This window comes from Suillus paluster, assembly GCF_016628075.1.
Source record: "Suillus paluster strain FC165 chromosome Unknown EDB91scaffold_50, whole genome shotgun sequence".
NCBI lineage: Eukaryota > Fungi > Basidiomycota > Agaricomycetes > Boletales > Suillaceae > Suillus > Suillus paluster.
The window spans coordinates 129,684-145,102 of NW_024537610.1; the positions used below are offsets into that span (position 1 = coordinate 129,684).

At 44.6% G+C, this 15,419-nt stretch overlaps 4 protein-coding genes across 4 annotated transcripts; 1 reads left to right on the forward strand and 3 right to left on the reverse strand.

Moving 5' to 3' along the window:
- Positions 1-3,423: 3,423 nt before the first annotated feature.
- Positions 3,424-3,819, reverse strand: EDB91DRAFT_1084198 (uncharacterized protein; the record flags this gene model as incomplete). The annotated part of the gene is made up of 2 exons (XM_041315737.1): positions 3,424-3,572; positions 3,636-3,819. The coding sequence occupies 2 exons, from the start codon at positions 3,817-3,819 to the stop codon at positions 3,424-3,426; spliced, it is 333 nt and encodes a 110-aa protein (XP_041174579.1).
- A 688-nt stretch (positions 3,820-4,507) lies between these two features.
- On the reverse strand, positions 4,508-6,020 carry EDB91DRAFT_1251100 (uncharacterized protein; the record flags this gene model as incomplete). Its single annotated transcript, XM_041323328.1, has 3 exons — positions 4,508-4,781; positions 4,835-4,958; positions 5,141-6,020. 3 exons carry the CDS (start codon positions 6,018-6,020, stop codon positions 4,508-4,510), a joined length of 1,278 nt encoding a protein of 425 aa, XP_041174580.1.
- Positions 6,021-7,094: 1,074 nt separating this feature from the next.
- Positions 7,095-7,991, reverse strand: EDB91DRAFT_1251101 (uncharacterized protein; the record flags this gene model as incomplete). Its single annotated transcript, XM_041323329.1, has 3 exons — positions 7,095-7,514; positions 7,568-7,722; positions 7,775-7,991. The coding sequence occupies 3 exons, from the start codon at positions 7,989-7,991 to the stop codon at positions 7,095-7,097; spliced, it is 792 nt and encodes a 263-aa protein (XP_041174581.1).
- Positions 7,992-8,132: 141 nt separating this feature from the next.
- On the forward strand, positions 8,133-13,683 carry EDB91DRAFT_1084201 (uncharacterized protein; the record flags this gene model as incomplete). Its single annotated transcript, XM_041315738.1, has 15 exons — positions 8,133-8,384; positions 8,538-8,568; positions 8,706-9,073; positions 9,108-9,158; positions 9,198-9,282; positions 9,331-9,477; positions 9,690-9,715; positions 9,740-9,883; positions 10,225-11,090; positions 11,142-11,199; positions 11,251-11,838; positions 11,943-12,559; positions 12,866-13,002; positions 13,321-13,605; positions 13,661-13,683. The coding sequence occupies 15 exons, from the start codon at positions 8,133-8,135 to the stop codon at positions 13,681-13,683; spliced, it is 3,678 nt and encodes a 1,225-aa protein (XP_041174582.1).
- Between the last annotated feature and the right edge of the window lie 1,736 nt (positions 13,684-15,419).

Sequence of the window (15,419 nt, forward strand, 5' to 3'; positions counted from 1 at the left end):
TTCGCTTCCAAATTTGCCAAAGAACTAGGACGGATCCTGGACTACCAAGTAGCCCTCTCTACAGCCTATCACCCACAGACAGACAGACAAACAGAACGACTTAATCAAGAACTGGAAACTTACCTCAGAATCTACTGCCGCACTACCCCCACTGAATGGTTGCAACATCTGCCAATGGCCAAATTCGTCCACAATTCAAGGAAACATTCCGCCAGAAATACATCACCCTTCGCCCTGATGATGGGGTATGAACCAAAAAGCCTACCCCAGGCATTCCCCGCAACGTCAGTACCAGCAGTAGAAGAACGACTGAAACACCTCGGAAAGATTCGAGAAGAAGCACTAGCATGCCATGCCCTTGCCCAACAGCGAATGGGAGAAAAGACGCAGGGAAGAAAGTACACCCCATGGAAGAAAGGGGACAAGGTCTGGCTATCCGCAGCTCATCTATTAACAAAACTCCCATCAAAGAAACTCGCACCGAAGAGATATGGACCATTCACTGTAGAAGAAGTTTTATCACCAATCACATTCAAGATCAAACTTCCAGAAACCTGGAAAGTTCACTCCACATTCCATGCTTCTGAACTATCCTCCTATCACGAAACTGAAGTTCACGGCCCAAACTACAAAGAACCACCGCCTAATATAATCGACAGCGAAGAAGAATACGAAATAGAAGCAATACTTGCCCATAAAGGAATGGGTAATCGCCGCCGATACCTTGTATCGTGGAAAGGATATCCTGAATCGGACAACTCCTGGCAAACCAAGTCAGATTTGACTAATTCTTCCGACATCCTGACAGCGTATAAAAGAAAACTCACTAGTAAAGGAGCTAAGAAAACAATTCTGTAAAACAACAAACATGTCCAACTCATCAAACGACTCCAACTTCTTCGCCTCCCACCCTCATCTCACACCCATGAATGAAGACAAAGCCCTCTGGGAGGCACTCATCCTATACAGCCGTTATGCTATAGAAATCGAACAACCTCATCATCGCCCGCAATGACCCCATCCTCTTTGAACTCATTGCAGCATTCAGAACCGCAGATACCCTCACCGCCTGCATCGTCGACATGCAGGAATGCAAATGTGGAACCTTTGGGACGGTATCCCTTCACTACGCACAAACCAAAATCAAAAACGCCGTCATGACACTCCTAGCCACGAAGAAGTTCGGCAAACTCGTTGATCAGATCAACAACGGCAAGTTTGTAGTACAACCTACACCATCCCCCATCCAACCGAGCATTCTTGATGAAGAAAACATCGAGCTAGTACCATTCATACCCACAGAACCCCGTGCTGAAACCCCGGAACCCCCTGCTGAAGCAGAAAACTTACCTAATCTCATCACTGAAGAAAGCGAATTTGAAGGAGATTTCTTAGAAGCAGACGGAACTGCCACACCATCCATCATGCATTACTCCCCACCTCCTACTCCGAAAACTCCTGAGCAAAAACCATTACACATCCCCGAACCAGCCGGCCGCGCCACCTCCCCTAGTAAACAAAATCGCCGTAACTGCGGAACCACCATGCTTCTTTCGCTTGGTTTACCGCTATTGGTTAAATATCCTCCCATCTTCCATGGCATAGCACCCAACGTCGAAACAGGGGAACCAGAAAGAGTCATGACTACTACCGCAGATCGCATCCATCATGCCAAATTCGAAGCCACTGAAACGGAGCAGACCCACCCCGCCAACTTCATCTGTCACTGCTGCAAACGGTATGGCCACAGACATTGTCATTGCCACCAGTACTTCTGTCGTATCTGCGGGGTCTTCGCCCCAGGACATTTCACTTCATACTGCCCACGTCTTAATGGACGAACTATCCTTCATCGTGGTCGTTCTGACCCTAACTTTCACACACAACTCACACGTCTTGAACACTTTTATGACGCCCGCCAGGGCATTATCCCTGACCGCGACAATGAAGATGACCGCCGGCTCGAAGTTAACGAGATTGAAGGTTTAGACGTTGACGATGTCTTCTTGGATGATGCCCGCCTTGATGCATGAAGCCAGGTGACTTCACCCTTAGAACGGGAGGTGATGTTACAGGGACATTACGTAAGCCCCTCAGACTAGCTTATTCTCTTTTGCCTATCTTTTCATTACCGCTATCCGTCGCCAAAGCGACTTCCATCTTACCGTTCACTTGGCTTATCCATACTGGCTGATCATTCTCTGCACCGCTTATCTGGTTTATCCGTCATCTCTGACTCATACCCTATGCCCTTACCGCATTGTCGGTACCACCCTTGACCCTTACCGTTCAACCGGTATCCTCTGCTTTTCGTATATAAAGGACTCCGTACACTGTAGTAGTCCTTAACTTGAATCTACTCAGTATCACACCTAAAACCTCAAGACAGAGGGATAGCATGAAAGCTAGATAGCAAGCCTCATCGCTTCTATCACATTCACATCATCTTCTACTAGACTCTCCATCTAGTAGCCTTACCTTGAAACTTGACGCAACACTAGATCGGTACTCCTTGTGGGTATCTAGTGTGGAACCAACTGAGTTCGTAACAATATTTATTGATGTAGGGTGCTTCAGGGGGTCAAACAAGTGGGGGAATCTCTTCATATACACTCTTAAATATGTCCTGAATACCCTAAAACACTTCCCTATCAAAGAGGTAGAAGTGCGAAAGTGTTCTGTACCCTAGGCTTTTTTGAAGAGCCCTGGAGGAGGAGGAGGCACACAAATAAACAAAAAAGTGGACTATTATATTATAATATAAATATATATACCAAACTACTACCTATATATGGATGGGGACCTATTGTGGTGTGGTGGTGAAGCTGCAGTGAGGTGGGAAGGGTGTGGGAAGAATTGATATTGTGGAGATTCCCAAAATGGGCAATGTTTTTGGTGTTGTGGGGTAATTCCCACACTGCGTGGCTGAAAAATGCGAACATATGATGTGTGGGAATAATGTGGGGAGAATGTGGGGAGCACATGGAGATGCCTGAGAAGTTCCAGAAGGCCAGGCTTCTCACCTGTATGCTTCCTGTATGCTTCCTCAAGTGATTTTCCACTGTATGAATACTTTATGGAGGGTTGGGGATCCCTGCTGAGTATGCATAACTGTTGTTCTACAATGCCTGACATTGTATCAATAATTATGACAGTATGGCCTCAATAAACAGACGGGTGTTAGTAAGGAGGAATGAGCTCACATTGGTGGGTAGTCGTCCAATCCCCGATGGCCACGTAATACTATTCACAGTGCTCTCGAAGGTACTCCACCCCAGTGAGTCAAGGAGGTAACCTGAGACCAAAAACTCTGTAAAGTATTTCTTGACTAAGGCTGGAAAAAATCGTACATCAGTGAAGTTCAAGGTAGAGTATGGTCAAGAGGTAACCATAAAAGTTATGCATGAAGTCTATTGGTGCACATCACATTGGCATCCATCCAGGGACTTCATTCATCACTGAATATTGAACCCCGTGCTCGTCCAGGATAGTCTTACAAGCAACTTCTGTACGGGCAGTATTGGAGCAATTTGCATGATGCAACTGCTCTTCATCACTGCGTAAGTGAAAATCTAGATTGGTATATTCATGGTCAGTCGATAATCATGATTAAATGGAGACGGATTAAGACTCACTTTCGATGTCATAAGCAGTGTCTGCATTGATGTCAACGAGAAGAACAAAGCAGTAGTTACATGGGTGCTTCTTGTGACTGTGTCCCGCTGCTCCAGTGAGCTTTTGTGTGGCTGGTACATTGGAATTCTCACATAGGACACATCCATGAACTTGACGTGGGAGACAGAAGCCATACATGCGCATTGCAAGCCCTTGTGTTGGTGTAAATGAGCTCTGATGCTTGTAAACTGCATACTAGGTGTACCTTTATAGATCGTATGGAGCTCCGTACACAAGGGCTGGAGGCAGTGGTTGAGCTGCTCGAGGCTAGGCTCTTTGGGTCCAGGGATGACCATGGCTAGGTAGACATTCTGTGTCAAGTACCGTACTGCACGGTGAAGGTTGTTGAATGATATGTAAACAGCGCCCGCAGAGTGAGGTCTTGTCATATCCCATACCTCTGGATCCGGAATTCCGGATCTACTTCATTTAAGTCCGGTCCTCCGTCCTGCTATTCCGCCCAGCGCTCCGCCTTCATCTCCGTACTCACCCCTAACTCCTTTTAGATTAGCTATTGCTCTGGTCACCGGTTATGTCCTTTCTGCTATGCTTATTGATTCGTCCATTCCTACTTCATTTCTGACTTCACTGCTTTGATCCATTACACTTAGTAATAGATTTTCCACATGCTTTGTACATAGCCCTTACCTTTGCTGACTGATTTACTTACATGTTACCTACAGTATATAAACCCCTGTAATACTCCGGAACTCCTCAGTTCGAATATCATCTTAGTTCTGCTCATTCCTGCAATCTCCGGACTTGAGTCTCATCTCTTGTCTACCTCCAAGTCTTAGGGGTTAAACCTTAGGACTACTTCTCCGGCTCTACCTTAGGGTAGTCTAACCTCTGTTCTGTTTCTACTCTGGACTTCCATAGAAGCCTTACTCCGTCCCCACATAACCCTTCTGGAGTTCCACCAAGCTCCACCGACACTAAGTCCTCCGGAACTCCCCGGACTTCCATCGGACTTCCCCTCTGTCCCCTGGAAATTAAAGGGCACATACTCGGGTAAGGGGCACAGCGCACGAGCTGAAGCCAAAGCCCTTTGAGTAACCTCTCCCTTGAGCACGACCTTAACAGGTCTATTTTCAGTGATACCAAACCTATCCAGCAGAAGTGATTTCAGAAATACTTGAGGTCACATATATGCACGTACCAGTCAATATTGATAGTCATACTTAGGCCAACTTCACAAGAGAATAGCGAGCGACTTGATCCTGGAGTGACTTCAACATCAACAATTGAGCCATCTGCTTCAATGACTCGTTTGAGTCCAACTTCTTGCTTCAACCATCAGTGCCATCATATATGTCTTGCATGAGTTCCTCATCTATTAACGGAAGGTGATCTTTGTCGACTGTGGTGTCTCGCATACTCTGAACAAATGTTGGTCATAAGAGAAAACATTTGACAGCTTTAATGAGGGGACAGTAAGTCAGGATCTTCGCAGGTATGCATTTACTTCGCTCTATGCCAGTGATATCATCTGGGCGCTCGTGTTTCATGCGATAGATGATGCCTTGACATCTTCGAACTGTGCAGTTCAGGGATATCAGATCTTGGATGTCTTGAGGGGAGTAGAATTTATAGCATCTTGTACAGATCGCTTTTTTCTCGACATAGTCGTCTACCTGCAGGCCAAGGTGTTTCTTGACAGTTGCGAGAGAACGAAGGGGTTGTGGATGTACTGGTAAGACACCACATATTTCGATGAGATCAAGCCCATCTTGTAGTCGGTTGGTAGCATCAGTAACCGTCGCCACTCCGGTGATGTGGGCAATCGCTGACTGGAGGTAGACAAGACGCATGGGTGGTGTCTGCCGAAATGCTGGGACCAAAGTCACCAGGTCTTCAAATTCATCATCACTATCTTGAACGGGATTGTTATTATGATTATCGGACTGTGATATTGACTCTGGGGGGAGGGACTCCCATGGCTCAGGCTTGGGGTTATGATCTATGCTGTCTGACATGCTCACTTCAAGCTGGTCCCTAGAGCTGATATCCAACTGTTGATCAAAATCTAGGGGCATGTCATAGTCATAGCTGTAGTCGCCAGTGTTGCCTAGTTCCGAGTCAGGGAGTGCCTCAAGGGAGGTATCATCATCAGCCGAGTCTGCTGGCCAGAATCGGGGAGATGCTGGAAGGCTTGAAGCCACAAGAGTCGGGCTTGTATCTGTAGACGTGTTTCCAGTATCACAATCAGGTGTTTCTGCCAGTGGGTCATCGGGTAAAGGTTGGATGGTAGTGCAAGTAGCTGCAGCTTTGGATGGTTGCTTTGTCAGCTTGAAGTTCCTTGTAGTAGTATCCTTGGACTCGTGTTTGCAACATGTATTCGACATTACAAGCTTGTAACCGAGGTTGGCACTGCTGCATTGTGAGCACCGGCATTGTACAAGCACCTGCCATCGATTAGGCTGCACATAATGGAGTGCGGATGTCAGAATAATTGTTCTGAATCATTCACTAACATACTTTTGAACTAGTAACTGAGTTGTCCATGTGCGGAGCGTGGTGCAAACTCAGTGAAGTTGGTGTGCTGCGCGTGGCAGTACTGAGTTCTATGTGAGGGACGCGTGCACTCAATCGTGAAGAATCACCTGATGAAATTAAATCAATCAATGACAAGTCTCAGTGCTGCGCTAAGTACGCTAAGCTCAGAATGTGGCGAAAATGACATGAGGATATGCAGACTCATATCATATTTTCAGTTCGCAGATATGTGGTCAAGATATGGTGATAATCTGGTCAGAATCCAAGGTTCATGTGACATTCCCACTGGTGCATAATCTCCTTTTTTCCCCAGTGCTTGTTGCAACCAACAGGTTGTCTATATATGTTCAAAGTCTCACCTATGTCCCTAGGCCACGCTTTCTTCAAGTCACATTCATGTTCACATTTTCATTGTACATGTACTGTCAGGCTATCTCATCTTATATTCGACGGAATTTCGACCTGTCATATTCTCACAAACCATTGCCTTTCTTTTCATGACACTCTGATTCTTGTTCATTCTCTCCCATGGCATCAACTCAACACTCGCATAGAATGGTTCGTATTGTTAGTGCCATGAAATAAACTGGATTTTACGTTTTGCGTTATAGTGCACTAAATGGATAGTATGAGTGATACAACTGAGAGTGCCCCACTCATCACAAAAATTGCTCAACTGAGATATTACCCGATTTAGACCGTTGTGCGCCACACGCTTGACATACCACTGTCTGGTCATTGTCAGCAACATTCCAACTAGGCATCGGTGCTGCTGACTTTTGACCTTGCGGAGTTTGTTATTATTCTTTGGTTTTGGGAGCAAATATCATCTCAAATTTGTGATTACATGATGAAGATATAAGTACATTTGTTTATGAACCTTCGGTTGTTTGGATTCAAATACATATTGCACACGATTTCTTTTATCCATCCTTTGATGAACCAGCCTCTGCATTATATCGCAGTTTCTTCATCTTAGGCTGTTCATCAAGATCAGCCTCCGGGTTGGCATGTTTGTAGTTAGATGGAATGTGAATGGGCCCGAGCCTCAAAACTGTCACCTTTTGTGCAGTGGCTTGGAAGCTATTGAAGTCTGTGATGCACCAGTGCTGAATGCTGAATTGTACCTCCATGATTGTGCCGTTTATGATCTGGTTGGCGTGTCTTGGCTCTACCAAGTGACCTTCATGGTAGAGAGGCAACGGCTCAGCCGCCATGCTATACTTCAATCCGTCAAAGTTGTGTGCGAACTCATCCGGAATCAGCCAATTTTTTGTTTCATCATCCATCTTTGGGGCGTTCTCTGCAGCCTCTCCGTGAGGAGAGTCTGGAATTGTGCGGTCCTTTTATTCTGGTCAGTTTATGTTTTATTGTGTGTCGAGGATCAGGTACACACACAAACAGTGAATATGTTTTTTATGAAGCGAATCATTTTACCAGTGTAGTCATCAATCACCATGTTTTTGTGGTTGCCCGTTTTACCGACTTCCGCTTGCAATATTTCCAGATTACGGACTCTAGCCAGATAATCCACTGATAACTCATGATCCGCTGGACGAGTGATGTGGAACTTGATATTTGGCTTTTGCAAGGGGACTCATACCGCCTGTGAAATGGTTGCCAGAGGGGGTACATTTCAGGCAGTATGGAGATACACGCCCAACAATGGTAGCTATGAAGGGTGATAGATCTGATTCGTTGACAACCTCTAGACCTGTAGATGAATGCTGCCACATCCTTGCATTTGAGAAGTGTGGGGATGCAGCATAGCCGTGAGCGGAGGAGTGTTCGATGTGATAAGTGTGTGTGTCAAAGGCCATGGTTGCAGTCAAAAAGGAGGTGTGGCGGATCTGATTTTTAAATAAGGTGACACCCATCATCATAATGTGAATTAGTCATTGCTTATCTGCTCCTGTGTTTGCATTTTCATCTGAGTAGGTTGATGTTGTCCAACATTTACTATGGATGATTCCCAAGGCAAACCGATGGATATGGTCGATTTCTTGACCATGAAAGACATTATATCTGAAGCTGGATCGTTGTTGACGTCTGCAGAGAAGCGGCGACGGTCTACTCTCCTCGAGGCAGTGCAGGGTTCAAGTGCATTGCAGGATGCTGTTAAGCGTGCATATGAACAGAAGAGGCACCATCAATTTGAGGATCAAGATATTCAACTGAAACGAGGCCAATTCACTGAAAATCCTACACCACAGGTACCAGACACAGATTTCCTTATGGATCCTTCAGATGACGTTAAATGAGAGTCCCTGTGTCATTTCATTGATCCTCACCCCAGTCTTTCGACACCATGCCCAAACTTTGGTAAACTGTCTACTATTGCACACTGCAGCTCTGTCCTGATGTAGAAGGCCGACTTTGAGGACTGGTCTGTTGCGAGTGTTTGGAGGATTTACAAGTTGGCAATATTCCACGACTTTCATTGGTGAATGGGTTGTGGGTGGGAGACATACCCAATGTTCTCGCTATCCTCAATCTTCCTGAGCGTTTGCTCATTGCTTTATATTTTCCTGCAGTGTATGTGGTCAAGCTGTATCCACAATGCAAAGGTGCAACTCAATGGGATTCCATGGCGTTGAATAGTGGAGTTCACGGAAACGTATCAACCTATCAGTTAAACATTCCCAATATCGATGTGATGGTTGATGGGAAGTTAATGCCTCACAGACCTGCAGTCCTTGCTGCTACTATTGCTATTACTATCATTGGCCCTAGCAAATTGCCAGTGAAATCTTTGCCGTCCATCCTCACAGTTAATTGCCGTTGCATTAAGGATGCATTACTGTTTTTGAAGCACAAAAATCAACTCTACAGTGATATCACAATTTGTGAAGCCAATCTGGCTTTGTTGCCAGAGGACGGTTTTCCCGATGAGCTGTTGTCTGTAATGAAGTTTTCAGACAAGCAGCACTTGCTAGAATGAGAGAGAGCAGGATACGTTATTGATGGTCTTGACTTGGATGATAATGGTTAGTAGTTCGTTCCCTCCTGTTATAGTTTACTTACAGTGTACAGATCTCCATTCTACTTTTGAAACATTTGATTTGATGACAAGTACAGCGGAGGACGAAGGGGAAGTCAAAGGTCACATTAGTTAGTTTCTTTTAATTTTAATTTTTGATTTGTGCTCATTACTGTTAGATTCTCATGTTATTCCAATTCAAACACATGGAGTTATAGATGCAGAGGCTTCCCTGTTGTCAAATCAAGATGTTCTTGCAAACACTTTTGCCAACATGTCTAGCCTGGGATCATACTCTGTTCAGCATGGTTCTGGGTTGTCAATGAGTATGCCTGTCATGATAGTGCTGGCGTGCAATTTGCCAGAACCTCAGAGGATCCAAACCATTTATTAGGCGCCTTTCCGTGTTTATTTCCTTATGGTATGGGTGGATTCGAAGGCTTCCGTCCACGTTCCATATTGTATGAAGCTCACGCGAAATGGGCCATGCAGTACACCGATAAATGATTCAGAAAGGATTTTCATTTTATGTTTCAAGTCTTCGGCGTCATTCAAAAGCGACAGGTTTGTCGATCCGCTGTTCTTCAGGTGAAGAAGAAAGCCTTTCACGATAATGAGGCATCATTCGCACGTCTACCTCCTCAAGATCTTGTTACTGCGGCTCAAGAGGAGGCTAAAAAGGAAGCTCCCTCTAATCCTACTATACGTGCATTGAAGAAGCACATCAGTGCTGTACGAGCCAACATTATAGGAACAGACAAATCTCGGATCAGCATTTGCGCATATATTTGGGGTATGATGCTTATGAAAAATCCTCTGTTGTTGTAGATCACAATCAATCCCACCGATACTCATGATCCAATTGTTCAAGTGTTAGCAGGGAGAGCAAATTGACCTCGATGCTTTTGACTGTACCACGGAACCTGATTCTGCCCAACGGGTGAAGATCGTTGTGGATGATCCGTATGCTGCAGCTAAATTTTTTCATTTCAGTCATCGGTGCCATTCTTGAAGAGTTATTCGGCATCACAATTCATTCGCATGGTTGAGGAGGTCGCATTGTACATTGCAAGGGCATTTTTGGAGTGGTTGAAGGATATATTGGTGCCATGGAGGCTCAAGGACGAGGAACATTACACCTGCATATGCTTTTATGGATACGAGGTTCTCTTACTGTGGGGGAAATGAAAAAACATCTACAATCAGCCAAATTCCGGTCTCGCATTGCGGCATACATCGCATCCAACATCCGAGCTCATCACGACCATATCACAGAAGAATCTTTGGCGACCATTCCTCATGAAAAGGCAGTGTCCTACTCTCGGCCACTCGATCCTCGTCAATCGTTGTTTGCAAGAAATCACTTTGCTGTAGAAGGTCGACTAGCTTGCGCAGTTCAAATCCACAAGTGTGGTCTAGGGTGCCTTAAAGTTTCTGGTGGTCGTATGCTGTGTAAAAGACACACACCATTCCCACTCGCTCCTGATGCATGGATAGATTCCAATGGCGATTGGGGACCCCATCAAAGTTATTGTTTCTTGAATAATTGGAATCTGACAATTCTTCTGGCAACATGCTCTAATCATGATATTAAACTTATTACCAATGGGGACGGCACGAAACACATTGCATGGTACATTTCTTCCTATGCAGCAAAATGCCAGCAGCATTCTTGTAACGCCTCGGCACTTCTTGCAAAAATTTTTGTGTACCATCGTCAGGATGAAGCACACAATAGTGATGTTCAGACTTTGAACAAACACCTCATACAGCGCTGCGCGAATGCGCTTAGTCAGGAACAAGAGTTTAGTGCTCCGGAAGTCATGTCATATTTGATGGGTTGGGGTGACAGATATATATCTCACCATTTCCAGACCATTTACTGGTCTTCTGTGGTGAGTCTGTTGAAGCGCACATTCACTTTTTTGAGAAGTCCACAGTAAGTCTTTCAACATCATAGTGAACTAGAAAATCTAATAGGTTTTTGTAGTAAAAGTAGTTCTTCTGCCAAAGGATTGATGGTCCAAGTAGATACTATGAGCCCTCGAGTAAGTGTTGTACTTGACCGATTGCTATACTCCATTCTTATGTTCCTATAGAGCAAATATGTTACTGTTGAAATGCACGACAGCTCACTTCAAATCTGCGATCAACTACATGAATACGTTGATCGAGGCTCTGCTCTTGAGGCCTTTAGCTATCTTGAATTTTTTCTCAATACGTATGACATACGGTCCGATATCGATATCCCTGAAGTGTATAAAAAGGCAGGCACTGGTGTTCGAGTTCCTTACACGGCCGGATCCACTCATTCTAGTCATATTCAGGTACTTCGTGAAGAAGGACATGAAACAATGCCTCATATACCTGGTCCATGGTTTCCTCATTCCAATGATCCTGAATCTTACCCATTATATTGCACATCCATGCTGGTGCTACTCAAACCTTGGATGGATGTAACTACTTTGAAGCAGACAGATGAAACTTTCGAGACGGCATTCAAGTGCTTTATATCCAGCGCCCCAAAAGAAGTTCAGACTATTGTCGATAATATCCAATATTTTCACAATTGCTCAGATCAGGCGAAACGGGAGCAAGAAAACATCCAGCGACTCATGATTATATCTTTGCTGCTGTTGCAGAGGGTGAACATATTGACGATAGCTATGAAGAGGCAGAATTGGATGGTGTGGGTGATATTAATCAATTCACCGAGGAGTCGATATCTGATGAAGATGTCCTATGAGCTTGTGAAGACAGTCTTAGCACTTGAGAGATGGTTTACGCCAAGGTCGCGATGAACATTGCCAATGAATTTAATTTTTTCGCTTTGGATACCAATCCTTCCAATCATGTTTCTGGATCTATCACTCCCATTGCGATGGAGGAGAACTTACAGAACTGCCTGTTGTGGCAAAAATATATTGCAGAAGCAGATTTATTTAGGGAGCAGCCTTCGCGTGCACCTGCCAGTGCTTCTAGCACTGTTGAACCTTTCAATGGTGTTGCCAAAGATAATCCATCTGCAATGCTAACCGCGAAATCCCTCAACCACGACCCTCTTCTATCCCCTGTTCCACTGCCGAGTTATTTAAATGAGGAACAGTCCATGGCTTTCACTATTGTCGCAGAACATGTCCATCAACTTCTTCTCGGCAACAATCCTTCACAGCTTCTTATGGTTGTTCATGGTCAAGCTGGAACCGGCAAAACTCGTTTACTCGAAGCTATAACTGATATGTTTGAGACTGTTGGTAGTTCCGAGCGATTCGCAAAAACAGCTCTGTCAGGGGTAGCTGCTTGTCAAATTGGCGGTAAAACATTACATTCTTGGGGCACTCTTCCCACTGGCAAGGGAATGCCTTGTACCGACTCTTGGATATTTTGTCCTAGTGTGGAGACATCAAGGTGCCGTTACGCTCACATGCATGCCAAACTTCTATTGGCGGAGGATGAAATGAGTTTGTTGACAACCGACACATTATATATGTTGTCGCAAGTGTAGTCTGCATTTTGTGCAGCGGACGGAGTACCTCCAAGCATGGTTGTTACACCATTTGGCAGACTAAGTGTCATAATCCTAGGGGACTTTCATCAATTCCCTCCAGTAGCTGGTCGACATTGTGCTTTGTATTCTCAACATCCCACAACTAGCAAATGCAAGCTTGGAAAAAATATCTATACGCAGTTTGACACTATCATCAAATTGTATAGGCAAATTCGCATCACTGATCCAACATGGGTCGATATTCTTGATCACACCAGAATTGGCGCATGTACAAATGACGACCTTACTGAAATCTGGCAATTGGTATTAACCTCAGAAGACTGTTCCGTTCCCAATTTCACAAGTATGCCATGGAGAGACGCTGTACTCATCACGCCTCATAACAGTGTACAAACTCGATGGAACAATTGTGCAACGGAGAAACATTGTTTGTTATCCAACAAGATGATGTATATCTGTCCTGCAGAGGATTCTGCTCACAGCACTTCATTGGATCCCTGTGGACGCCTTACGGTTGCTCATATGGCTCTAAAAGATACTGAACAGCTTCCTACAATGATTCGGTTGGTCAAAGGCATGCAAGTCATGGTTACACGAAACTTAGCAACTACCGCCAATCTCTCCAATGGATCTTGAGGACGTGTAGTTGATATTATTTTAGATGTGAGGGAGGATCCAATTTCAGTAGAGGCTATTGCTGAACGCAAGGTTTTCTTGCACTACCCACCAGCAATGGTTATTCTGGAACTGGACTTCTGCAAGCTACCTCCATTACCAGGCTTTCATCCTTGCCACGTACCATTAACTCCAGTGCAGTACAAATTCTCTATTGGCTCCTCACCGGTGACCCGAATCACACAACATCAATTGCCATTAGTGCCTGCCTATGCATTTACAGATTTCAAATCTCAAGGCCAGACCATTGAATACGTGTTGGTTGATATCGGTAAGACAACATGTTTTTCATTGTCACTGTTTAACGTGTACGTCGCATTGTCCAGAAGCCATGGACGCGAATCAATAAGGTTGTTGAGAGACTTCAATAAAGATTTATTTCTTCGACATCCATCCAAGGATCTGCGCATCGAAGATGCACGCATTGATGAACTAGTAAAGGATACCAAAAAATGTTTTGACGAAACACATTAGTAAGTGATGTCGTCCTTGTCTCCTCGAGCGCGCTAAAAAATTTCAAATGAACCGTTGGGATCGTCCAGGTGAACACAGCCCAGGGTATGTTGGCGGCTGGCGTTCTTGATGGCCAAACGTCAGACTGTGCCATCTTGCGGAAAATTAACACAGACACGGCTAGAAAGTGACATTGCATCATTACCATTTAATACCTATGTAATTTTGTGTCATCGTTAGTTTACTCAATATGATGTCACCGTCATAGTCTTTATGTTTGGTGATGTAAACTTCGTGTTGTTCAGTCATACAGCATCGATTAAAATGCAAAACAACTTGCCATCCGCATTATTGGGCACATTCTTGATAGGTCTTTAATTACACTATAACTTGTGAGTCCATGTTAACGTTAATCACTTATAGCTGAGACTCAGACACGAGGATTGAGTCATTTTCATACCTTCCCTTGCTGCAATTGGCTCTTGAGCGATTATCACGCAGCAATTGACATCACAGCTATTGCACAAGAACTTCGCAGTCATCCAGCACTACCGGGTATGTTGAGTGTGAATCTCAGGTGGTTATGATTAACCATTTCCCTAGTTATAATTTTGTACCTCATCAACTTTTGCGGTTATACACAGTTCTTCCTGGAAGACAATGACATTGCTGCTCAGATATTAGCAGCACTTGAGATGTGATGGTATCCGGTAAGTTTGATGTATTTGTATGGCAGTGCGGTTTCTTGTCTGATTCTCTGGGATGGACAGTACGACACAATGGTTGATTCATGTTGTCTTATGTTTTTTGTTATTTACTTACATGTGTCATGGGAGTTGATGCAATCCGTGAGACTGGGATGTTCCAGATTTTCGGATGACATATTCATCCTCAGTGTGTCGGGTTTTCCGGTTTTCCTTAATCACATATTTGTCTGTATTTTGAATCTGCAGAAAACGCCGCATTGAAGTGACCTTGCTCTGCAAGGTGACCTGCTATGAAATACTTGGAGACATCTCACAATGAGTGCATCTGTATCTACACGACATCTCACAGTGAGTGCATCTGTATCTACACGACATATCTAAGATATTGCAAGATATTAACCAGCCCAAAATTATTGATCTCCATCTCGCATGATGCATGACCTGCAGGGTGTTCTAGTACACACAACGACAACACAGCACTGTGGTCTGATAAAGTAAAAGTCAAATTTGCGTCTTCCGAATTCATACTGTGTACGCACACTCAATTTTCTCTAAGTCCTTTGTTTGGTACCCTTTGGTGTGCAAAGTGCAAACTGTTGGGGTTGTGTTGCCCCCAACAACTTGAACTCGAGCAGTTCCCCAACCAGGCCTCTCTTCTCCACTTATGCACTTCTCGCCAGTGGAAATGATTCAAGCACTAGCGACTGTCGCCAAAAACCATGCAGAATGTCAAGGAGAAGGCATCAAAGTGGCAAGCGACGATCTCCTCACCTGACGGCGCGTCAGTTATCGAAAAGACCATAACCACTACCCCAGTACTTAGGGGTGCCTCCAAGTCAGGGATGAAGCTAACAGCACTGCCAAAAGATAAAAGCCAATCCTCATCGCTTGGCTTCTCAGTCGTAAAGCTCAATGTTGCAACTGT